Source organism: Vipera ursinii, assembly GCF_947247035.1.
Source record: "Vipera ursinii genome assembly, chromosome: 1".
Classification (NCBI taxonomy): domain Eukaryota; kingdom Metazoa; phylum Chordata; class Lepidosauria; order Squamata; family Viperidae; genus Vipera; species Vipera ursinii.
This window is the reverse complement of record NC_139512.1, coordinates 290,120,608-290,147,601: the sequence shown is the minus strand read 5'-3', so window position 1 is coordinate 290,147,601 and position 26,994 is coordinate 290,120,608. Positions and strand designations below refer to the sequence as shown.

The 26,994-nt window shown below is 40.2% G+C and overlaps 1 protein-coding gene across 1 annotated transcript in view; it reads right to left on the bottom strand.

Annotated features, from left to right (window-relative positions):
- Positions 1-26,994, bottom strand: part of KIF26B (kinesin family member 26B) — a 334,140-nt gene that overhangs the window by 53,330 nt on the left and 253,816 nt on the right. Inside the window, exon 10 of the mRNA XM_083349906.1 lies at positions 25,754-25,913. Coding sequence (XP_083206032.1) covers positions 25,754-25,913 — 160 coding nt within the window. The remainder of the gene's footprint in view (positions 1-25,753; positions 25,914-26,994) is intronic.

The following is a 26,994-nucleotide window of genomic DNA, read 5'->3' as shown; positions in this document are numbered from 1 at the left end:
GAAAAGGAAGCTGGTGATGACAATGAAAATGTTAAAACATTTCTTTCCCTAACAATGTTTACAATGTTAGTTTTTTTTCTTGTATGGTGAAATGGTAATGCAGCATCCAGGTACAGGCAGGAAAGCCCTCTCTTGGTGACTGCTAAGGAGTCTGATAGGCTTGTATTGAAAATTTGAAGCAATTAATTCTGAAAGCAAGGAACCCAATGGGGATTTAGGCACTCTCTTAGCTAACAGTGACAATTTCCAAAACAGCCATGAGATATGAAGACTGACAGTGTCATGATTTCTTAATGATTTTTCATAATGAGTCCATAATTTTATGTGCCTTCCTAAAAGCCAAGAGCAATAATCTACATTTAAAGAATTTACAAAAATACGTAAGTCTTGGATGTCATTGAAATTATTTGAGACTGGAGCCCGTATCTACAACATTCTTACCAACTGTTTTCTCAGCAGAATTTTAAACAAGATAATGGGGGGGGGGAGAAGCAACATTTAGAAAAACAAACCAAAGGAAGAACATAAAAATTGTCCTTAACTTAGTTCTAAATAGTAACATAACATTCTCTTAGATGTAGTTCTTGCAGCAATTAAAAAACATCTGAAGTAGAAGGGACTTATCTGGAAACATGCATAGTAGGAACAAACATTCCACCCTTACTTGGCATCAAAGGATCTTGAGATAGGTCAGGTCAAGAAACAAACACTGCAGGATCCTAAGAAAGTTGCATTATTGTTATAGGGTACAAACAGGGTAGGGTTTGAAAACTTTCACTGTCTCTGTTTAAGGATATGATGCTTAAACCACTCAGTCTTTCTCTCATGCTTCCTATTTTCTGTGAGTGAGCAACTGTTTCCTCTTTCTTACTTCCTCCTTAAGGGTCACAGCTGTGATGCATAGGGCCCACACTAAAGCATTACGCTTCACAATTATTATTATTATTTTTTGTATTGGAATCATCGAGGGGGAAAAAATCTACCTTTTTTGCTGCACTTTTTGTATTTCTTAGTTTATAGCACAATACCAGCCAAGCTCAGAGACAATTTTATGGACTGGATATTCTCTAATTTGTCAGTAAAATGCAGTAATTACAAATCTTAATTATTATGCTAATCCTATTATTTAAATCATGTTAAACTCTCTGGATATTTTTTTTAAATATACAGACGTACGGGTGCATCGGGTGTGCCAGTCCTTGACAACCAGAGAGTGACATCAGGGAAACCATTTCACAAATATTTACTTAGAGGTAAGTAACAGAGGACTCATTACTTCCACGTAATTACATCTCACCACTGACAAGTCTTAACAAGTGAATTATTCTGAACACAGATTTTTAAGGACTGTTGTAGAGTTCAATTATGTACTTATAGTCTAAGAAATGCACTCTGTCTTTGTATCCCATTAATTCTGAGAGATAGAAAGCTTTTCAGTGCACACAAAATAAATATAATCAATAACTAAATGATTGATTGAAGAGTGTGAGAAATTATGTCTTTGCTAACATTTTCTAATAGTTCGATTTACTTATTTTTGCCACGTGATTGATACACACACACACACACACACGTTATACTACAGTTACAGCAGTAAAGACTTAATTGGTTTACAGAGGGTTTATGATCATAAACACAAGAACAAATTTCACCTTGTAGAAAAAATGACTGCGTAAATGTGTCTTTATATCCTACCTAAGTTACATGAATGGAAAATGTCTACAAGGATTGATTGCTGTCCTAGTGCAGCCAGTGATACCACTGTCAGTCTCTATGATGATAATGCTGTATTTGCCTTCTGTTTTTCCTCCAATTCAAGATTATGTTACCAACCATTTAAATTTGCTCTTCTTCGGTCTCCAAACAGACACACATAACATATACACAGAGCATAAGACAAACAAGAAAACTTGGATTTCTACTTAATTATATATCTGAGGGGAATACCTGTACGCTATCTGAAGATGAATTAAAACCACCTGCTTTTCCACATATATTGTACTTTTGAACAATAAGACAAATAGGTTAACAAGAAACCTTTCACTACTATAGACAATATGCAGGTAGGTCATACCTTCCCCTCTTGCTTCCTAGTGCATAATAACACAATTAGTCATGGATCAATACTAACAAAAGCCTCATTCAAAACTGTATTGAACCATGAAGCTCATTGGGTAACCTTGAATTAGTCTCTAGATCGCAGCTATTCTGTATCACTAACTGTGAGACTAAAATGAGGGGAACTGTATAAGCTACCCCGAGTTCCTCGGGAAAAAAGCTGGGATAAAAATGTAATTAATTCTTAATTAAAAACTTACATGGTTAAGAAGTAATCATCTTTTCACCTCCCAAGGATGAAATCTTATTATGTCTTTAGCTACAGTGAAGACAAAGGCAAAGCTAAAAAGATGAACCTCATTATTACCAACCCCCTTTTCAAAAGTAATTCCATATTCCAAAAAGAGAATTTGTTTTCCCAAGATCCCAGAATTTCTGATATTTTTTTTTGTGGGTAACAATATCATCCATCCTACACTAATCTTGAGAAATGTAATAAATAAAAGATAGAGGTAGCAGTATTAGAGTAGGTTATCATGTCTCTAGGACATAGGATTACATCAAATGTCATAGGAAAGGACATCATGGTAGAAGGCATTGACATCCACAACTGAAAGATTAAGAAACACTAGGAAGAATCAACCATCTTTATCCCAGTGCTGCCACAGGTCTACCAAGTGTGAACAAGGCTGTCTTAAGACTGAATCCTAGTCTAAAATTTAATTGAAATGGGTCTAGAGTTCTCCAGACTGTAACTGTAGTATGACCACCTTCTTAACAAACTTTCCCCAAAAGATTGGAGGCATGATAATAGTTGTCCAAACTCACTAGGTGCAAGACTGGTCTCTTGAAAAAGGAGAACTTCACTGCCTACTTCAAGGTTGAAGGCACAAATCCCTCTCTCAACAAGGTTAGCCCAACAGCAATAGATTCAACCACAGATTACCTCCCTGGCTACTTTAACAAATCATTAAAGGGGTGTGTAAATTAACAGAACAGAAAATTCTCTCCATTTCTTCAGGCATTATTCCAGATTACTCATCCTACATCACAACACAAGACTGAGCTTCAAAAACCTCAGTTTGGCCTTCCCATTTGGAGTTTATCTTGAGCAGATCTGAGTGGCATTATCTACCAAATAATCCGAATATCCTTCACAATGGCCTATTCTGCTCACTAGATCACCCTAAATGGATCACCCTAAAAAGAGCCACTGGATGGCTATCAACAGATGCAGTAACGGCAGGTAACATTTTCCTACTCTTATTGCCATGAGATAATCCTGATATGGGCTCCTGTCATGTCCATTCAGTCACTTTAGGTCTTCCTCCAAGATGATCCAGGAGGATATCTTCTAGAACTTCATCTTTTGGAGTTCCTTAGTAAACAAAAGTATACTCCTGAATTGGTACACAGGGAGAGAAAGGGCACACAGAAGTGATGTGATCCAAGGCTCAAACTACCTCCCAATTTCAGGTAGCAACTTGCCAAACCATCAGATCCTCAGGAAAATTCCTAAGCCTCTCAATCAATTGGAAATAGGCCTCATGTCCCTGCAGTGAGGAATGATTTCAGTGAGCCCAATTCAATCATTATTACATAGATGTGATGTGTAGTATAACCATGTAAAACCACAGAGATTTTAATATGCAGAAAATGTTTTTAAGTGATAGCAACTATGGCAATAATCTCTCCTACTGTATGTCTTACTCTAAGAAGTTAAAAGACTTAGAGTATTAGCAGTTTAAGATTAAATTAAAGAACATATTGTTTGCTTCACTGAAGTGTCACTTAATGAATGAAAAGTCTGGGAATGAACATTTCTGATTCTTGTTCTGAAAGCTGAGGTGTAAATTAATACTGCAACAATGTATAAATTACTTTAGGTAATAATTAATGAAAATAATCTGTGAATAACAAGTTTAACAGGAGGGAAAGAAAATCTGAGGAAGACTAGCATAAAATCAATGCAATCATCACAAATACAATACAAAAAGCAGATGATTGTATTTACAGCTCTACTCTCCATATTGTTGGGATTCAGATTTGCCCCTTTAAGAGACGTGTTTATGCTGGAAATAAACAGAAGCAACAAAATACTATAACTTAACTAGTTAAAGAAAATAAATATACCCTTGCTCATTCCCCCCCATCCCCCCATAACCATTTTCCTGGAAAGTTTTTTTTTCCTGGATCTACTTCTAAATTAGAAAGCAACGCTGCCCTCCAGTTGACCTTTTCAACATCCCCTTTACTTTCTTTTTCATGACTTGGCCTGGGTTGGCTCCATTAAGGCTGAAGAGGTCCCCTCCTTACTCTTCATCTCTGCTGGCTAACATGAGATTTTGGGAGATCTGGCAAAGTACATTTCATGAAATTCATGATATGTGAGTTTCAAAAGAGAGAGAATCTTTCAGTCACTGATTCTGTTCTCTGTTGCTGGTATAACCAAGATCTAAAAGAAAGGGGAGTAACAGAGCAGAAACAAAAAGAGTAGTACCAGAGGAGAGGATACTCACAGAAATATATCTGTAACAATCCAAGCTGAATAAATGTACATGCCAAAGAAATCTCAAATCCATGTAAAATTCAGCTGTACTGCATAAAACAATCTTTAAATCACTTTCAAAGCACGAACAGCTCCACTATACTATACCTGCACACCTTAACAGTTACCTTAACCTTATCCTTAAGGTAAGGTCTTCCGTTTTGCTACCCCCCGCCGTGGGTGTGTGGAACCAATTAGATGGTACCGCCCCAGACGCCTAATGGATCCCGAGAGGTTCCAGGCAGCGCTGGGGTCCCCACCTGCCTCCTTTGCTCACAGCTCGGCAGATGCCTTAGTGGAAGCCTGGGAAAGGGCAGCCACTGAGGCTCTTGACCGAGTTGTACCCTTGCGGCCCCTGACCCGGTGCAGATCCCGTCGAGCTCCATGGTTTTCCGCAGAGCTCCGGGAGATGAAGCGTCGGAGATGGGGCCTAGAGAGTGGTTGGAGATCCAGCCGATCCGAATCCGACCGATTGCGACTAAGAACCCATATTAGGTCTTATCTCGCTGCGATAAGGGTGGCGAGGTCTAATCACTTCACTACCCTTATCGCGTCCACAGATAATCGCCCGGCCGCCTTGTTTAGGGTGACTCGCTCCCTCCTTAATCAGGAGGTGAGGGAGGAACCCTTGCAGGGTCGTGCTGAGGAGTTTAACCAACATCTGTCGGACAAAATCGCTCGGATTCGGACCGGTTTGGAGTCTGACTGGGCAGAGTCTGACGATCAGGCCACGGGCGGTCTTGTCGATATTACCTGGGAGGAGTTTGATTCTGTGACTCCGGAGGAAGTGGACAGGATTATGGGGAGGCTGAGCTCCACCACATGTTTATTGGACCCATGCCCTTCCTGGCTGGTTTATGCAGCCCGGGAGAGGACACGCAGCTGGTTCCAGGCAGTTATATCCGCTTCTTTGAGTGAGGGTAGCTTCCCTGCAGTCTTGAAAGAGGCGGTGGTGAGGCCTCTCCTCAAGAAGCCTGCCCTGGACCCAGCTGTATAGAACAACTTTCGTCCGGTCTCCAACCTTCGCTTTCTTGTGAAGGTTGTTGAGAGTGTGGTGGCGCATCAGCTCCCTCTGGTCCTGGATGAAGCGGATTATCTAGACCCGTACCAATCGGGTTTCAGGCCCGGGCACAGCACGGAGACGGCATTGGTCGCGCTGGTGAATGATCTCTGGAGGGCTCGGGACAGGGGACATTCCTCTGTTCTAGTCCTATTAGACCTCTCAGTGGCTTTCGATACCATCGACCATGGTATCCTGCTGCGGCGTCTCAGGGGATTGGGAGTGGGAGGCACGGTCTTACAGTGGTTCTCCTCCTATCTCCAGGGACGTTCGCAGTCGGTGTTGACAGGAGGGCAGAGGTCGACCGCGAGGTCTCTCGTTTGCGGAGTTCCTCAGGGGTCGGTCCTCTCGCCTCTCCTGTTCAACATCTACATGAAACCGCTGGGTGAGATCATTCGTGGCTTTGGAGTTGGGTATCATCAGTACGCTGATGATACCCAGCTTTTCCTTTCGACCCCAAACCACCCCAGTGATGCCCTCAACGTGATGTCCCGTTGCCTGGAGGCGGTTCGGGTCTGGATGGGGAGGAACAGACTTCAACTCAACCCCGACAAGACTGAGTGGCTTTGCATACCTTCATCCCGGGTCTTTTCGGATATTCCATCTCTTTCTATGGGGGGGTGAATTATTGCCCCCCGTAGATAGGGCTCGCAACTTGGGAGTCCTCCTAGATTCACGGCTCACTTTGGAAGATCACATGGTGGCTGTGACTAGGGGGGCTTTTGCCCAGGTTCGCCTGGTGCGCCAGTTGCGGCCCTATCTAAGCCGGGATGATTTATGCACGGTCACTCACGCACTCGTGACCTCTCGTCTAGACTACTGCAACGCTCTCTACATGGGGCTTCCCTTGAGGACCACCCGGAGGCTCCAACTGGTACAGAATGCAGCCACGAGAGTTGTGTTGGGAGTTTCCCGATACTCCCATGTCACACCTCTGCTCCGTGAGCTGCATTGGTTACCAGTTGTCTTCCGGGTGAGATTCAAGGTACTAGTAATGGTGTTTAAAGCCCTACATGGCACGGGTCCGTAGTACCTTAGGGAACACCTGCTGCCGGCGTCAACTTCCCTCCGCCCTGTGCGTTCCCACAGAGAGGGACTCCTCAGGGTGCCACCGGTCAGAGAATGTAGATTGGTGGCCCCCAGGGGGAGATCTTTCTCTGTGGGCGCCCCGGAGCTATGGAACCAGTTACCGGTTGAGCTCCGGACAGCGCCCGATCTTCGCTCCTTTCACCGCGATCTGAAAACATACCTGTTCAAACAAGCCAGCCTGGCCTGAGGGGGGATTGGTGGGGTTTTTACTATCATTTTATTGGGGTTTTTATTATGTATCAACTGTTTTTATGGGCATGTATTTAATTACCTTTTAATTTTTGTAACTCTGTGTTTTATTCTTGCCCTGTACACCGCCCTGAGTCCTTCGGGAAAAGGGCGGTATAGAAATATTAATAAATTAAATTAAATTAAATTAACAAACAGCCAGTATGTTAAAGTATCAGGCTAGAAATTAGGAGAAGTGAGTTCTAGTCCTGCCTTAGCCTTCCCTGGGCCAGTCACTGTCTGTCAGCCCAACTCATCTCACAGGTTTACTGTGGGGGAAACAGGAGGGAGAAGTAGTTTTGGGTATGTTCACTACCTTGAGTTATTTATAAACCATAATGAAGGTGGGATTATGTGTAATCTTCCATTCACATGAACTCATTTTGTACTCTGTATTTAGGGGCAAGGACTTCAACAAAACAGAGTTCTCTGAAGAAAAAAAAGGTAGCAAATACAGCATAATACTAATCACACATCAATAGCTAATGTGAGGTTAATATTTAGGGTGCAAAATTAATTTATGTGTATATATAGCCTTCTGTACATAAATGCCTCAACAAGAGCTTTTGAATGTCTGCCTGGGCTCAGTGTGTGACCGGAATAAAAAGTTCTTGCTAACCACTATTGGGAAACAGAAAACCAAGTGGAATTGAAATGCCAGAGAAGATAAGAAACAGTGGTCAATAAGGAGTATAATTTATCATAAAATGCATTCTTCACAGGATAGAGTTTACATTTTAGCACAGATTCTTCAATCTTGAAGAACTGACTTTTAAAGTAAAAAATATCCAGTAGACAAAAGTCTTCATTGGAAATGAAAACATCAGAAAAATCGTGTCTTTCACTTCTATCAGCATTCACACCTATTCCTCTAAAGAGTTAGGTTAGCATTCACACAAATTACTCCAAGGGGGAAGGATAAATGTAAGGATTGATTTAAATAGTAACGTAAGAGACTCATATAAAGGCATTATAAAAGGCAGCTTTGCCAAGTTTCATATTAAGATTCTTTGTTATAGCACTGTTAATCACCATATAAACATCCCAAGTGGTATAAATCTCTCAGTAGGGGTAAATTAAAGGAATGGAAATGTTTCCACTTTAATAGGTTTGATTTGCTTAGTACATGACAAAATGCTCTAACAAATGGATTATAAAATTTATATGAGGAACACACCCAAACTAATCCAAACAATTGATGAAAACATGAAAATAGGCATTTCCTTCAAATATATTATTTTTTGCCAGGAGAATGGACAACAGAAACAGAAGAGCAGTTCAGGGTTGGCAGGATTTAAAAACTGGCACCTATTTGTGTTGTTTCATCCAAGGTAATAATCAGGGGATTCACTGCTACAGATTTCTGAAATCATAATAGGCTCTGACTATATTTGTAACAACCTAATTGAACTATACTAGCATAAATTCTTTTCAGGTTCATGTCAGTTTCTAGATATTTATTACTATACGCAGATAATATACCCATGTTGAATTAACCAGAACCCATTAGCAGTCAAATATATATATATATATATATATATTTGATGTTGTTGTATATAGACAGTGTAGCTTTCTTATTCCCTTATCCTGGAGCAGAAGCATATTTCAGCTTTCTTCAAAAAACTAATAATATTCAGATCTTTCATGTACATGACTGCTAAAGCAAAATTAATTATTGTACTCTATTGTGATTTCATTCATAGTTAAAGATTCCCAAAATAAGAATGCAGAGAATATAAACAGGTAAATGCCACTTACATGCCTTTCTATTTACAGAAAAATATATATGGGAAAACAGAATCCAGAAAAGATATAAGTTTAGAGATCAGGCATAATAGACAGAGACTGTGAACCCATTTGTAATGGCTACCATACTTGAATTACAAAAAAGATTTAATTACTGTCTTATTGTGTCAAATCTTCAGCCAAATTATGCCTTCCAAGGGGAAACTAACATGCCCTTTGTGAAGGAGAAAACCTATTTTTGCTCAGAGTGTCAATGTCGCAATTACTGGAAAGAACAAAGATGTGTTATATTGTTCTTTGCTAAAAAATTACCAAAGCTCATGAGAACGTTTCAATTCATTTATAAATTCAACTGGAATTAATTCCAATCAAGTGTTATGATTCAGTGTCAGCCTGTGGGTTCGGCAGTTGGGTCGGACGATTCAGAGGAGGAGCAGGAGGAGGGGTTTGTAGAGCCTGCAGAGGACAGTTCTGAGGCATTGCAGAGCTCTCAGCCAGGCCCCTCCCATCTGGTTACTACTCAGACCCAGCTGTGTGAGCCTGACAGCTTGGATGAAGATAACCCACAGCTGGCCTTGTTCAAGGACGCCCGAAGCAGGAGGCAGTCAAGCAGGAGTAAACAGAGGAAGGCAATGGGGCACCTCGGAAGGAGGCAAAGAGAAGCCACGCCTTGAAACTGTTTAAAAGGGGAATGTGTGGGAGGGCTGGTTGCTGAAGGCAACCGTTTGATCAGCTTCTGTTTTAGTGGTTTGTATTTTGTTTTGCTCAGTTTGCTCTGTTTTGGATCTGTTTTGTGTAAATAAATTTGGCGGGCTTACTTCCAGCATTTTGCCTTTTGTAAAGGGGTTGTCCCTGCCTTTTCTGCAGGGCCGGTAGTAGGCTGGAACAGAACATCAAGTCATATTTGAGGAAATAGGCAGATTAGTGGCTCACATGTGCATTGTCAGCTAACTTAAAGCTGTGTAAAGTAGTTAGAAATTGTATATAATTATATTTTAATAATTAATTAACTTCATCTATATCTGATTCTGCCTCGCAGTATCTATTCTTGTGTCACAGCATCTACTACATCATGTGCCTGATCTGCTTTAAAACAGCAAGGACCAATGGTCTTATTGAAATCAGCAAGGCTAAATCACACCAATAACAAGTAAGACCCTTCTGGTTCAATGGAACTGTTCCCAACTAAATGGAAATAGTAAGGCAGAACGAATTTTTGTCTTATATTCAATTTATAACAGAGTTTGTTTTCACTGGATTGCACAGTTCAGTTAGTAAAAGGCTGGTATTTTCTTTCTTTCTTTCTTTCTTAATTAATTAATTAATTAATCCTAATTAATTAATTAGATTTATATACCACCCTTCTCCCGAGGGACTCAGGGTGGTGTACAGGGCAATTAAAATATAACATACAAAAGTTAAAAATAGATTAAATTAAATTTAGCCCCAAACAAAATAAATTAAATTATGAAATTTAAAACCCCAATCCCTCAGTCCAGGCCGGCAAGCTCGAATAACCAGGTTTTCAGGTCACGGTGAAAAGAGCGAAGGTTGGGAGCCATCTGGAGCTCCACAGGCAGCTGATTCCAGAGGGCAGGCGTGCCCACAGAGAATGCTCTCCCCCTGGGGGCCGCCAGCTGGCACTCCCTGACCAATGGCACCCTGAGGAGACCCTCTCTGTGGGAGCGCACGGGGCGATGGGAAGTTGACGCTGGCAGCAGGTGCTCCCATAAATAATCCAGACCCATGCCATTTAGGGCTTTATAGGTCATCACCAGCACCTTAAATCTCACACGGAGGACAACTGGGAGCCAATGCAGCTCGCGGAGAATAGGTGTTACATGTGAGTATCGGGAGACCATCACAACTCGTGTGGCTGCATTTTGCACCAGCTGAAGCCTCCGAATGGTCCTCAAGGGCAGCCCCATGTAGAGAGCATTGCAGTAGTCTATTCGAGAGGTCACAAGTGCATGAGTGACTGTACGTAGGGCATCTTGGTCCAGATAGGGCTGCAACTGGTGCACCAGGCGAACCTGGGCAAAAGCCCCCCTGGCCACAGCTCCTATGTGATCTTCCAAACTCAGCTGTGAGTCAAGGAGGACACCCAAGTTGCGAGCCCTATCTACGGGGGGTAACACCTCACCCCGGTATGTACAACCACTCGGTCTTGTCGGGATTAAGTCGAAGCCTGTTCCTCCCCATCCAGACCTGAACCGCCTCCAGGCAGCGGGACATCACGTTGAGGGCATCACTGGGTTGGTTTGGGGTGGAGATGAAAAACTGGGTATCATCAGCATACTGATGATACCCCACCCCAAAACCACGGATGATCTCACCCAGCGGCTTCATATAGATGTTGAACAGGAGGGGCGAGAGGACCGACACCTGAGGAACTCCACAAACGAGAGGCCTCGAGGCCGACCTCTGCCCTCCTGCCAATACCGACTGCGAACGACCCAGGAGGTAGGAGGAGAACCACTGTAAAACAGTGCCACCCACTCCCAACCCCCTGACGCGCCGCAGTAAGATACCATGGTATCAAAAGCTGCTGAGAGGTCTAATAGGACTAGGACAGAGGAGAATCCCCTGTCCCGAGCCTGCCAGAGATCATTCACCAGCGCGACCAATGTCATCTCCATGCTGTACCCGGGCCTAAAACCCGATTGGTACAGGTCCAGATAGTCAGCTTCCTCCAGGAACAGAGGGAGCTGATGTGCCACCATGCTCTCAACAACCTTCGCAAGGAAGCGAAGGTTGGAGACCGGACGATAGTTGTTCAAAATAGCCGGGTCCAGGACAGGCTTCTTGAGGAGGGGCCTCACCACCACCTCCTTCCAAGGCGGCAGGGAAGCTACCCTCTCTCAACGAAGCAGTTATTACTGCCTGGAGCCAACCTCGTGTCCCCTCCCGAGCTGCATACACCAGCCAGAAGGGGCACGGGTCCAATAGACATGTGGTGGAACTCAGCCTCGCCATGATCCTGTCCACCTCTTCCAGAGTCACAGGGTCAAATTCCTCCCAGATAACATTCCCAAGACCGCTCGTCTCCCCCCCATCAGACTCCACCCAGTCGGAGTCCAGACCGGCTTGAATCTGAGCGATTTTGTCTGCCAGATGCTGACTAAACTCCTCGGCACAACCCTGCAAGGGCTCCTCCCTCACCTCCTGATTAAGGAGAAAGCGAGTCACAGGGTGGCTAGGCGATTATCTGCGGACGCTATGAGGGCAGCGAAGTAGTTAGACTTCACTGTCTCCATCACTGCGAGATAAGACCTCATAGAGGTTCTTAACCACAATTGGTCAGATTCAGACCGGCTGGACCTCCAACAGCTCTCTAGGCCCCGTCTCTGACGCTTCATCTCCCGGAGCTCCACGGAAAACCAAGGAGCCCACCGGGATCTGCGCCAGGTCAGGGGCCACATGGGCACAATGCGGTTGAGTGCCTCCATGGCTGCCCACCTGGTCGGTTCTGCAGCCTAGCGACGGGGGGGGGGGCAAAGCAGAAGGAGATGATGATCAGTCCATGACACGCTCCACGATGTTGATGCGGCCCTCCGTATGGCCACCTGCTGCCATTCCCAATTGTCGTTGGGATCTGCAACCCCACCCCCCGCTCCGGAGACCCAGAGGCACCCAACCCAAGCCCCACCCCACCGTGACCTGTTCCAAGCCTGGATTGAACATCGGTTGGTGGAAGTCCCCCAAATTCCAACCCAAACCGCGGTCCAACCCCCCTCCCTAACCTCTTAAAATATTTGCATAAAATATGTGCATAAGGTAGACACATAACACTCATTTGCTTCCAAATGTCAGTAAGAAAAAAAAGCAAATAAAGTTGTTATAAATATGCTTGAACAAGTGCATGAATATGAATTAACAGAGTGCAAGTATGGTCATAGAGAATTTCATGCATGGGATAATATGTTTCTTATTGGTTCTTTGTCCAATATTATAGAAACAGTATCACAACAACTGTAAACAATAGAATAGAATAGAATAGAATAGAATAGAATAGAATAGAGAAGAGAAGAGAAGAGAAGAGAAGAGAAGAGAAGAGAAGAGAAGAGAAGAGAAGAGAAGAGAAGAGAAGAGAAGAGAAAATCGGGACCCGGCAGATTACATCCCAGAGTTCTTTTTTTTTTTTTTTAATTTTTTTTATTAAATTTATTATTTAAAAACATTGGACACAGTACCAGCGAGCTGACAAACCTTTTTGTCTACAATGTTTAAATATATATATATATACATGTATATATGTACATCAAAAATACACTTAAATACACTTAGATTACAAATCGGTGAAATACCACAATATTTAAAACAGTGAGCTAGTCTGTAAAACCTAATAGAGACCTTTCTTTTTATCCATCCAAAGATACAATTTGTTCCAAATTCTATAATAGTCTGATTGATCTTTATTCTTTAATTCCAAAGTTAATCTGTCCATTTCAGCGCAATCCCAAATTTTCCTAATAACCTCTTTTTGTCCTGGGATCTCATTCTTTTTCCATTTTTGCGCAAATGATATTCTAGCTGCTGTGATAATATGGATCGTTAAGTATAGCACATCTTTAGGATATTTCTCTTTCGTGATTCCCAACAAGAAAAGTTCTGGACTAAACTCCAGATCTTGTTTCAATATTTCTTTCAGCCAAATCCAAATCATTCTCCAAAATTTTTGTGTTTTACTGCAAGACCACCACGTGTGGAAGTATGTGCCTATCTCTTCAGAACACTTCCAACATTTGGGAGATACTGTTGTGTACATTTTTGCTAAGCGGGCTGGGGGGAGATGCCATCGGTAAAACATTTTAAATAAATTTTCTTTATACGATGAGGCCAGTGTTATCCTTTTATTCCTATCCCAAATTGTTTGCCAAGTATCTAGGTCGATGTTATGTCCTAAATTGTTAGCCCAGATCAACATGGGGTCTTTCACTTGCTCTTCAAACAGCTTATATCCCAAAAGTAATTTATAAAAATTCCTTATTTGTTTAGAGTCCGGTCCCAATAATATTTTGTCCAATGCTGTTTCAGAGGTATATATCCCCCATTCATTTTTATCCTTCCTAAATCTCGATTGGATTTGTAAGTAGGCCCACCAATCGAGTTTTATACCTTGTAATTCTAGTTCATTCCTAAGTTTCAATTCCCCCTCCTCATTCAGAATATCCTTGTATGAGATTATGTTACCCAAATCAAACAGATTTGGGTAAACTATCGCTTCAAGGGTGGATAGCCAGACCGGTATTTTGGTGTAATTGTAAGATCTAATTTTTTTCCAAGTATTGAGTAGCGCTTGCCTGATCCGGTGTCTTTGAAAATGCGAGAAAAGACCTTGTTTCTCCGTCCATAGGAAAGCATGCCAGCCATATTGCAAATCGTGACCCTCTAAAGTTAATAGTCTTCTATTTCTCAAGATTACCCATTCTCTAATCCAGCTCAGGGCCGCGGCGTGGTAATATAATTCCCAGTCTGGCAATCCAAAACCCCCATTTTCCTTCGTGTCTTGTAAATATTTCAATTTAATTCTTGGTTTTTTCCCCTGCCAAATAAAATTTAGTGATAATTTATCCAAATTTCGAAAAAATTTAGAGTCGAGTTGAATTGGGATATTCTGAAACAGAAACAGGATTTTAGGCAGAATATTCATCTTAATGACAGCGATTCTTCCCAATAATGAGAGTTTTAGGTTTCCCCATCTTTCCAGGTCACCTTTTATTTGATTCACTACACTATCATAATTATCCTTTTTGAGTGAAGTGCATCTAGCCGTAATGTTAATCCCTAAATATTTTATTTTCTTGACTATTTCTATATCCGTGATTTCGGCCAGATTACCTTTTTGTTTATTGGTCATATTTTTAACAATCATCTTGGTCTTATTTCTATTTATTCGCAGTCCGGCAACCTCACCATATTTAGATAATTCTTCCAATAGCTTTGGTCCCGTCTGACATGGATCCTCCATAATAAAAACTAGATCGTCCGCGAAAGCTTGCAATTTAAAGGTTTCCTTTTTAATGGTTAATCCTTTTATCTTTGGGTCGTTTCTTATAGTTCTCGTTAATACTTCAAGAGTCAATATAAACAGCAACGGTGATAAGGGGCAGCCTTGCCGTGTTCCCTTTTGAATTTGAAACTTGCTAGATGCTTCCCCATTAATAATTATTTTTGCTTCCTGATTGTCATAAATTGCCCTAATTATATTTATAAATTTTTCACCCATATTCATAAAGCTAAGCTGTTGGCACAAAAAAGACCATTTAACATTGTCAAATGCCTTTTGGGCGTCTAAGAAAAGTAATGCCATCTGTTGTTCGCTATGTAATTCATAGTACTCCAATGTATCTAATATTATTCTAATGTTGTGCTTAGTGTGTCTCTTAGCGAGAAAACCATTTTGATCTGCGTGTATGAAATCATTCAGAAATCGTTTCAATCGTTCCGCTATAATTGATGTAAATATCTTGTAGTCCGAGTTAAGAAGTGATATGGGTCTGTAATTTTGGATTAATGTATGGTCTGTGTTATCTTTCGGAATAAGGGTTATGTTTGCCTCTAGCCAAGATTTAGGCGTCCTTGCGCCTTCTAGTACTGCGTTAAATACCTCCACTAGGGGTTGAGCTAGGATATTTTGTAATTCTTTATAAATCTCTGATGGAAGACCGTCGGGTCCCGATGCTTTATTATTCTTTTGTGCATTAATAGCTTTTATCACCTCAGATAGTCGAATTTCCTCGTTTAACATATTTCTGGTATCTTCTGTGACCTTAGGTAGTTTGGCTCTTTGAAAATATTCCTCCATTTTCTCCACACTTGCCTGGCTATCTTCTTTATATAAACGTTCATAAAATTCCTGGGCTATAATTTTTTTTTTTTCCTCCTGGTGGAATATTCTCCCTTCCTCATCTCGTAGTTCGTGAATCCAGTTTTTCCCCTTTTGTTTTCCCAATTTGTATGCGAGCCACCGGCCCGGTTTATTTGCATTTTCAAAAAAATTTTGTTTCGTGTTTCTCAATTGTTGTGCCAATTTCTCTTTGTCTAGAATGTTAAGTTTGTGTTTAATCAGATCCATAGATTGCTTGATATTCTCTTTTTGTGGATCTTGTTGGAGTGTAACTTCTAAGCTCTTATATTCCTCTTCTAATCTTTCCCGTTGTTGTCTTTTCCCCTTATTTTTATATACCATATATGCCCTCGCTACCCCTCTCATCACAGCCTTAGCTGTATCCCAATTGTTTTGTACTGAGGTGTCTATAGCTTTATTTTCCTTAAAGAAAAAACTTAGTTCTCTCTCCATCTTAGATTTGAATTCGTCTTCTTTTAAAATTGCTCTTTGAAGCGTCCATCTGGATATTTTTTTGGAACCTTTCCAGATAAGTTTAATAGGATTGTGATCTGCCCAAGTACCTGTCGCTATATGTACCTCATCTATTTCTGAACTAATTTCTTTCGTCATCCACACCATGTCTATTCTAGACCATGAGTTATGTCGGTTGGAGTAATATGTATATTGTCTAGCCTTACGATTTCTTTCCCTCCAGACATCTTGGATATTTAGTTCCTCAGCCAAGTTAAGAAAAGATCTCGGTAGAGTTCTTCTCTTCTTTTTCCTAAGCGTCTTTCCCATATAATCCAAATTTATATCTAGGATAGCATTAAAATCTCCTATTAAACAAATCTCCTCATAATCAATGCTACATATCTTATTGTGAAGTGTTTTGAAAAATTGTTCTTGGTTATGGTTTGGGGCATATATCTCTACCATCATGACCTTCCTGTGATTTATTATAACCTCGACTATCAGTATTCTACCCTCTTTATCGTTATAAATTAGTTTTGCAGTCAATTTTGGGTTTACATATAGTGCCACTCCTCTCTTTTTCTTGTGTCGGTCTAAGGAAACGAATAGGTTCCCTATTCTTGGTTGTACTAACAAATATTTTTGTTGTTCCTTTATATGGACTTCTTGTATTGCCACGATATCCAATTGTTGGTGAATAAGCCTATTAAAAAATTTCCGCCTTTTCACTGGCGAATTCAATCCATTAATATTCACAGACATAATACTACACTCACCTCCCTTCATCTTACTTATTTCTGGTTTTTGTGGATCTCGTGATTCGGGGCTCTCTCTCTTCCTTGTCTCTAGTTCCATGTTTCTCTGTTAACTCACCGGATTTGTTCCTTCTATCCTCTGTAGCTAAGATCTTCCCATCCATTGCCACACGTATTGTATCTCTTTCTCTTACCTCCCTTCCATCTTGATCTTCTAAATCTACTTCCTCTTGGCTATGGAAGTGGCGTTTGTAAAAATCTTCTGCCTTCTCTATCGTGTCCAGTCTATGCCTTCTATCCTGCCACGTAACAAGAATACCCTCTGGAGTTAGCCATCTAAAGTTTACATTTTCTCTTATTAGTTTGGATGTTAAGAATTGATAGCCGCGTCTCAGATCCCTCATCCTTTTAGGTATCTGTTTAAGGATGGTGATTGGTTGGCCCCGAAATTCTAATGGTTCCTCTCTAGATCTATGCAGAAGCTCATCCCGAATTGATTTTTTAACTAACCTTACATGTACTTCTTTTGGGAGGTTGTGCCTTCTCGCATAATTAGTTTGGACCCTGTATGTTTCATCAATTTCCGCCAGCATTTCCTCCTTCCCTACACCGAGTGCCTTTGCCATCAGTTCTGCCATCATGACCAACAGATCTTCCCCTCTTTTTTCTTGAACGTTCTGGAAGCGTAGATAATGAGCAGCCTTTTCTGCTTCCAGAAAAATGACTGTTGTTTCTAATTCCTTATTAGCCTGAAGGAGTGTTTCATTTAAATCATCTACTCTCTTTTCCTCTTTTTCCATTCTAGCTTCCATATCTTGAAGTCTTTGTTCATTTTTGACTAATTGCTGTTGAATCCCTTCAAATTTATCATCTATCGCTTGGATTTTCCCCTTTAATTCACCAGTGTCGTTTCTTATTTGGCCTATTTCTCTCTTCATCTCCTCGTGGTTTTTGGCCATTGCCTCGTGTAGGTTTTGCAAAAGGGCATGTAAATCTTTAAAGGAATTCGAGTTAGATCTTTCCCTTTGCAGCATATCCTCTATAGATTTCTGATTGGAGGGACTTGAGGCCATCCCCTGTCCCTGTGCTGCTGCCTTTTTGCCAGCGCTAGGCTTAGTTGCTCCCGAGATACTTGTCATGTTTCCCCAATTTTAACAGCGTTTTATCAATGTATAATACCCTGAGTCTTATATAAACCTTTTAACTCTATGACAAAAGATATATAAAACAGTTACCACCAGATACTTATTACCAACTAAGCAATTTATATAATAAAATTCTATAGTATGAATATAATCAAAGTTACGTTCTTCTTCTTTCCCCCCCCCCCCCGTTTCCGGCGCAGAAATTGGCACCTTTTCCGTCTTCCTCTGCTGTCAAAGACCAGTAGGTGTCCCACTAAACAAACCTCCAGTTACTAAATTGCTATATCAAATGGCCGCCCGTGACAAGTAGAGTAGAATTTCAAAAGTTTCAAAAGTTCACAAATTCAAAATTTACCAGGATAGACCAGACTAGACCAAGCTGATCGCTTTCCACGCCCGACAATCCAGAGTTCAGTCTCTAAGGCTCCAAAGCTCAGACTTTGACTTGTTGTAGCTTTTTTCCAGCTAGAATACAGTCATATAGTCTTCGGCTTTCTTTCCCTTGCTGTTTTTGCCAAACGCCTCCCTCAAGACTTCTATCGCCGCTTATTCCCTCTCCGTGAGGCTCCCACTTCGAACCAGTACCTCTTTCACAAGCGCTTCCTATTTAATATTCGGATACACTCTCCGTCAGCTCCGCTCTACCGTTGTCCCGCTGCTTACGTGCTAGCTCCGTCCCTCTGTCAGATCTTCATGTCGGCCATTACTGGCCTCCTTCTCCCCGGTTCGCTCGCATCAGACTTTCTCCGGATCTTCAACACGAACTGCCGCTCATGAAGGTTCTCCGGGCTGCCTGCAACTTCGGATGTCCCTACAGGACCTCCTGAAGCTCCGAAAAGCCCCCGCGAACACTGGGTGAGAGGTTGTGCGAGGAGAGAGCTCCGTTCACACAGCCGCCCGCTCTGACAGTTGGCTCCCAGAGTTCTGAAGGAGCTGGCATATGTTATCTCAGAACCACTGCACCGTATCTTTTAAAAATCCTGGAGCACCAGGGAAGTACTGAGGATTGGAAAAGGGCTGATGTGGTTCCCATCTTCAAGAAAAGAGGGGGAAACGGACCCAGGAAACTACAGATCAATCAGTTTAACATCATTATCCTAGAAAAGATAATAAAAATACCAGATCTGAGAACAACTAGAAGAAAACAAAATTATAACTAGTAGCCAGCACGGGTTTGTTAAAAACAGATCATGCCAAACCAATCTTATTTTATTCTTTAATGAAGTGACTAAACTAGTAGACCAGCGAAATGCTGTGGAGATAGTATACCTAGATTTCAGTAAGGCATTTGATAAAGTGGACCACAACCTACTCCTTGGTAAACTAAAAAAAGGTGGAATAGACAACCTCACCAACAGATGGATCTGTAGCTGCCTGCCAAACCATACTCAACGAGTAGTCCTAAATGGCACTACATCCACATGGAGAGAAGTAAGCAGTGGGGTACCACAAGGTTTTGTCTTAGGCCCAGTATTCTTCAATATCTTCATAAATGACTTAGATGAGGGAACTGAAGGAGAACTCATCAAATTTGCAGATGACACTAAACTGGCAGGAGTATCCAACACCCCAGAAGACCAACTCAGGATCCAAAAAGTAACTGTAAGAGGGACCTTTGTGTCCTAGTGGTCGATCACTTGACTATGAGCCAACAGTGTGCAGCAGCAGCCAAAAAATGCTAATACAATCTTGGGTTGTATAAACAGAGGCATAGAATCAAGATCACACAAAGTATAAGTACCGCTTTATAAAAAACCTAGTAAGACCACACCTGGAATACTGCAGCCAATTTTGGTCACCTTATCACAAAAAAAGATGTTGAGATTTTGGAAAAAATTCAGAGAAGAGCAACTAAGATGATCAAAGGCCTGGAGACTAAAACATACAAAGAATGGCTGCAGGACTTGGGTTTGGCTAGTCTAAAGAAAAGAAAAAATAGGGGAAACATTATAGCAGTATCCCAATATTTGACGAGCTGCCACCAAGAGGAGGCCCAATTATTCTCCAAAGCACCAGAGGGCAGGACAAGAAACAATGGTTGGAAACTGATCAAAGAGAGAAGCAACCTGGAATAGAATAGAATAGAATAGAATAGAATAGAATAGAATAGAATAGAATAGAATAGAATAGAATAGAATAGAATAGAATAGAATAGAATAGAATAGAATAGAATAGAATAGAATAGAATAGAATAGAATAGAATAGAATCTGGAAGGGACCTTGGAGATCTTCTAGTCCTCTACCATCTCAGACATGACTGTTCAGTCTCTTCTTAAAAACCTCCAGTGATGGAGTGCCCACAATTTCTGGAGGCAAGCTGTTCCACTGGTTAATTGTCCTCACTGTCATAAAGTTTCTCCTTAATTCCAGATTGCTTCTTTGTTTGATCAGTTTCCAACCATTGTTTTTTGTCCTGCTCTCTGGTGATTTGGAGAATAATTTGACCCCCTCTTCTTTGTGGCAGCCTCTCAAATACTGGAATACTACTATCATGTCACCCCTATTTCTTCTTTTCTTTAGACTACCCAGACATTAAATGGCAAACATTCATATTGGGTGGAAAGGAAGGTTTGCTACTGCTAAGCAGGTACCAAGAGGAAACCATCATTATGTTTTAGTAATTCCAGGCTTCACCTAGGATAGAAGCTATTCCATTTCATCTGTTGATGTACTCCTGGGCTGTATCAATGGAGGGATAACATCAAGGTTATAAAAGGGTAATAACACCACTTTATACTGCACTAGTGAGGTCACACTTAGAATACTGCATACAGTTCTGGTCAGTATAATACCAAAAAAAAGGTTGAGACCCTAGAAAGTGCATAGAGAAGAGCAAGAAAGATGATAAAGGGTCTAGAGATTAAATCGTATGATAAATGCTCAAGAGAGAGCAGATATGACTAGTTTATCAAAAAAGAAGGATTAGGGAAGAACATGATAACTGTCTTCTAGCATTTGAGGGGCTGTCATAGAGAAGAAGGGGTTAACTTATTCTCCAAAGCACCAGAGGACAGGACAAGAAGTAAAGGGTAGACGTTTGTTAAAGAGAGATCTAACTTAGAAGTAAGGAGAAATTTTCTGACAGTTAGAACAATTAATTAATTAATGGAATAGCTTGCTCCCAGAGTTGTAAGTGCTCCATCATTGGAAGTTTTCAAAAATATATTGGACAACCGTTTAACTGGGAATGAATAAGGTCTCTTGCCTTGAGCAGAGTGTTGGACTAGAAGACCTCTGAGTCCCTTCCAGCCCAGGAATTCCTTACAATGTTCCATCCAACCATGTAAGTAGTGTCTAAAATGTCTGTGTGGCTAACAACTTGGACAGATCACAGGGAATTCAAATAGGCAGGTAGTTGCCCCAATTTTCTCAGAACTTGTCCTTCCCTGGGAGGAAGAAACAAAACATAATAATTTTAATCAATTTACATCATTGCCTTTCTTGCAATGATGACTCTGGGTGACTAACAAATTAAAAACTTAATAATTCTGTCCAACCCTGTTGAGTTCTGTCTCACTTTCTCTAGAAGAGTAGATAGCAATCAAAGAGAGCTGGCCCCACAAATAATCAAGCCCCATACCATAAAGGGTTTTTAGGTGACAACCAACACCCTGATTTGTACCCAGAAGCACACTGGAAGCCAATGAAGTTTGCACAGCCATACCCAGGTATACCGTTAATTACTCCTATCATTGCATTCTGAATCAGCTTAAACTTGTGGAGGCTTTTGAGGGACCCCTCATAGACAATTCATTGTAGTAATCTGTTTGGTAGTTGACCATGATGATGAGACAGCAGACTACACATTAGTTAACAAAATGCTAAAATTTTATATGAGCAGTGGCACAAAAAATCTCATTGTATGGGAACAAAGAACATTTAACTCATCATACTGCTAAATAAATTTTATTTAGGCCAATTGGATGCTAGCTCTACTTATCTCTTTAGAAAAGTTATTTAGCTGCCCATGTAAAATACATAACTTTAGGAAGCAAACTGTATGTACAAAAACAATGTAAACCCATAAGCAACTTAAATAATACAAGAAAAATAAATAAACAACCAAGGCACTGCATAACAATTCCATAAAAAGGACACATATATTGAATTCCCTTCAGACCCTGGGCCTAACACTTGGGGGAGAAGTCAAGTTTTAACACTCTTCTGGAAGGCCAAGAGGAAGGGGCCATCCAAATCTCAAGGAGGAGGCTGTTCCATATGGTAGACATTATGACAAAGAATGCATGCCTTCTTGGTTCTGCAAGGTTATGGGGATTTGAAACCAAACCTGGAGGTCTAAGAATCAATAGAACTGGCACACAAGATGAATCTATGTAAAGGCAATCCTGGCCACAACTGTCACCTATTCTTTGATTTCAAAACCATGTGGTGTTTGTATGCTAGCTTCACTCTTAAGTAGTCACTGCAATGGCAGAAAATGATATACAATAATAAATAAGAAAAAAAGGCCTGCTCATATTTTACTAACATAGATTTTTGGCATTTTTATCATTCACAATGCAATAAATTCACGTCTATTTCTATGATTTTCCTATGTGCTTGAAACTAGCAATCCTATGGATGATCTGAATACCATCAATATTTTAAAAGCAATGTCAACAGAAAGGAGAACATCCCAGTAATTCTACTGTGTAATATACATATACATATAGAAGCTAAGATATTCCGAGTTGTTCCAATGTAAAAGGCTATATAATGTTTTATAAAATTTATGTCCTAAAGTAAATTAAACTGATATTATTTAGTAAGTAATTCATAAATACTGTATAAAATTATTACTTTTGTATTACTATGAATTATTAGCACTGCTGCCTAGCAACCAGCATCATTTTTTTTAACAATGATCATTATAAAGGAATATCTGGAATTTGTGCAAATGAGTTTTCATTGGCGGGCCAAAGAGACACATTCATCTTAGAAATCAGACATAGATAATTTAACACTTTTAGAAAAATAAAGCAGTAGTAACAATTTCTGCAATCATTTTAATAAAACTTTCTCATTATTGCCTTAAGTAAGTCCTGTAAAATTTGATTATGTCAGGCCATAATTCTGTTATCTTCTCTAGAAGACTGTGTGAATTTTTACAGCACATGGAAAAGAATGAGCTCCTTATTCAAGAAGAATTTTGGTAATATAAAAATGCATGCTGATTCTCCACTGAAAGCTTCCTTTTATATTTTAATAAAGATAGCTAATATAGTGAAATAGTTGATGTCTGATCTCACAGAGTGGTGGGAAGAGGTAGACTGGAATTGTCAAGTGTTCCTCAGATTATCAAGACTATCACAAATTGGCAGCAGTACCTTGGGAATAGAATTGAATTGCTACTGAGACCTTTCTTTAACTTCCAGAAAAGCTTTAGAAAGGAAAAAATGAAGAAGGAAAATCTTAATTTCCGTAAGGAATCTTCTGATCCCTGTTCTGAGGTCCATTTATATCCTTGGGAATATCCTGGAGTTCTGGTATTTAATAGGCCAAGTAATAGAAATGAATAACTGTATGTGGATGCTCATAAATTACTTCAGCTGAAGTGAGAAATTTAGATTGATTGCTTGATCTTTTAAAATAGTGACCAAGATGCAGAACCAATCCCTCTCAGCAATTTATAATTAGTTTGAAGTTTCCTTATTTTCTTCTTATTTATATGCATAAATATATGATAAATTTCCACTCAGAACTGATGCTAGGCTGATTCAACCTGTGCATGTTAATTTCAGAAGCACACATGTGCCTAATAGCTTTTAATTACTACAGAATAAGCACATTTAAATAACAAAGTTAAATAAAATGGTAATATTTACCATAAATGTAGCTTAAATATGTTTATGAGAAATAGGATTGAGATGAGGTAATACCTTTTTGTCCCCTTTGAGTTCAGATTTTTGCTTTACTTGGTGTTCCATGCAACAAGCAGAACATTCATGTGAATGTCTGACTTCCCTATTGTGCTATCTGAACTTTGCTCATCTTTCTTTTAATGGTAGTAAATTAACATTGCCCTAATTAGATATAATCCATTATGTTCTAGAATGCATTTATTACATACAATCCAGTGGACTTTCCTGTCCAGAACCAAACCTACAAACAGTATTTACAATTTACTTACAAACTTTTTGTTTTGTCAAAACTGGGTACTACCACTTTAGCTCTGTGTGTTCTTATATAAATTATATCCTTGGGACTGTTCCTTTTACAAATAGATTCTGTTTGCAGCTTACAAAGAGACAGTTTTGTGTCACTTCTCAAGAGATAGATGCAAACAAGAATAAATGTTCTGGCATCTCCATGTGTGCAAGAACCCAAAAGAATTGTAGCTTAATTGCTATAAACGGCTACAGCACGCACTTGCCAATATAGTGTATGCAAAGCTTCTTTGGTTTTCTTTCTTTTTTTAAATATACTCTGCCAAGAAAAACAGCTGCTGGACTTAGCTAATACCAATGTTTTATAGAAGCTGATATTTTCATAAACCCTTGAAAAAAACATGAATCTACCTTAGGGGTGTCAAACTGCCAGCCCGTGGGCTGGATGCTCACGCGGAAGCCACGCCCACCCCATTGCCGGCAATGGCAAAACCATCCTGATATGTTGCGAGTTTGACATGTCTGATCTACCTGTATTTTATGAAGTCCTACTGTGCTCATTAGTAAACTGTATAAAACAAGCAAGATTGTCAGACTTTAGAGACAGATGTTTCTCAATGGTGACCTCTAACTATGGAATCCCATCAAGGATGTCTCCAGGTGCTTCAAGTAGCTTCTAAATCTAATCTGTCCTTTATAGTCTCAATTAAAATGTTTCATAGTGCTTAGTGTTAGTGAATACTTATAATATTCATTTTACGGTAGGTGGGTTTATTTAGAATTGTTTACATATTATTAGTATGATTTTATTAATGTAAATATAAATTTAAAAGAAACTTAAATCTAATCTGGAAGACTTTCAGGCCAAACAGCAGGATATAATAGCTTTAAATAAATGAAAAAATAAAATATCTTCAAAGAACTAACATGAAATACATCCAGTCAAAAAAGAACAACAACAAAATATCCTGCTGCTCTACATATACCTGTTTGTCATGTATTTTTTCCTCCAAGTATGCCAGTACCAATGATATTCATACCATACTGAAAGCAAAGGGCATGAACATGAAGAAAATGAGGCCTCTTCCAAATGATAAACGATTCCACTTCATTTTCTAAAAGTGATTCTTTCTTGTTACAAACAAGTGGCCATTTTATAATCCTGAATTGCCAATAATGCAAATACCCAGTTCATCAATGAATCTACTCTGCTGGTTAGGAGGACTGATATGTCATAAACTATTATCTGAGGCCTCAGGACCAAATATAGCCCTTGAAAACAATCACTCCAGATCCCCAGAGACCCTCAAAAGCTGTTACCAATTATAACTTTTAATGTGATAGACAGGGAAAACCTTTGTATACATAACTGCAGACTAAACATATTAACTGTATTTAATTTTAATTAAATGTAAATCAAATCAAAACAAATTCTTATCCTATTCCAGGCCACTACTTTTTGAGGGTAGTTCTATCCATATGACTTGGAAGCCAAATGCAGCTTCAGACCAAGCAAAAGTTGCACAACTTTGTAAGGAGCCATCAATGATGCCCATGGATTTAACACACCTGTATTTGGTCCACGAGATTCTTTTATTATCTGTGCAACTTTCATATGCAGCACCATTACAAGCTTGCAGTTCAACCCATTACCTTTGCACAGATAAATAAGATAAAGATAACATGAAGAGAGACCAAGAAACTCACTTACTTGTATGGAATGTGTTTGCTGCCATTGACAAGGGCAAGAATGACATTGCCCAATGCAGACAATGAAAGGCAGAGTGCAGAACCCACTTCACGGTTTTTGCTGAGCGGTTTAACACAGCTTCCCAGATCAATGAGATGTAAGCGACTACGGCCTCCTGACACTATCATAAAAAAAATAAAAGAAACAAAATAAATGATACCATCTCATTGAAAGTATGATTTGGGCATAAATGATAACTTTATTCCCAACATTCTGTCAGAGGTCCTGCTGAATTCCATAGGTATTTGAACATGGTGCTAAAAATAGCCAATTAATACTCTACCTCTTGTGCGGACTGGGGAAAAAATAAGCCACATACATGAATGACTATGCAAAATTAGGACTTTAGAAAAGGTGCTTTGGAATGTGCAAAAATGGACCCAAATCACCCCTCTTTGATTCATTAAAGCAGCTGGTTATGTTTTTAGATTCAAAAGGTTGCTTTGGAAGTGTCTTCTTACTGTTTCCACATGTTTCTACATACACAACCAGTTCATTTCCCTGGCAAAAACATGGTTACATCAAAGTCAGAACGGTTGACAAAAGGGCAATTTCTGGCACTTAGACATACTTAGGTTCCTAAGATATTTAGGAACAATGGAGCCTGAAGTTTTTATAGAGCAAAATTATTTGCTTTCACTATTTGAGAAATTGCGCTCTCTACTCTTTTATTTTTTTATTTTAATTCCATTTATATCCCGCCCTTCTCCGAAGACTAAGGGCGGCTTACAAGCTTAACGTGAGCATGTTAGCAAATTGCAGTATTTTCTTATAGCCTTCAGCATTGGTTCCACACAACAAGAACTGAAAACAGGCTGGCACAATCATTTCTAGAAATAAAAGTAAACCACAGAATTAACTGTCTCCTGTTTCATTCTGAACCATCCTTAACATCACAGCATCAATATGTATATGAGGCCAAAAATAACAATAGACCTGATCAGCATATCACATAAACTCCCCTATTTAGAAATGCCCCATGATATAATATACTTGTTTTATATGTATGTTGTGACTCAGGGCCAGCCTGTGGGTCCGACAGCCGGCTCCGACGTATCGGAGGACTCAGATGAGGGGGAGGAGGGAGACGAACCGGCTGATGATGGTTTGGAGGCTTTGCAGAGTCCTCAGCCGGGGACCTCTTCTCAGCTGCGTGAGCCCGAGAGTGCGGAGGATGATGACCCACAGCTGGCCCTGTTCAA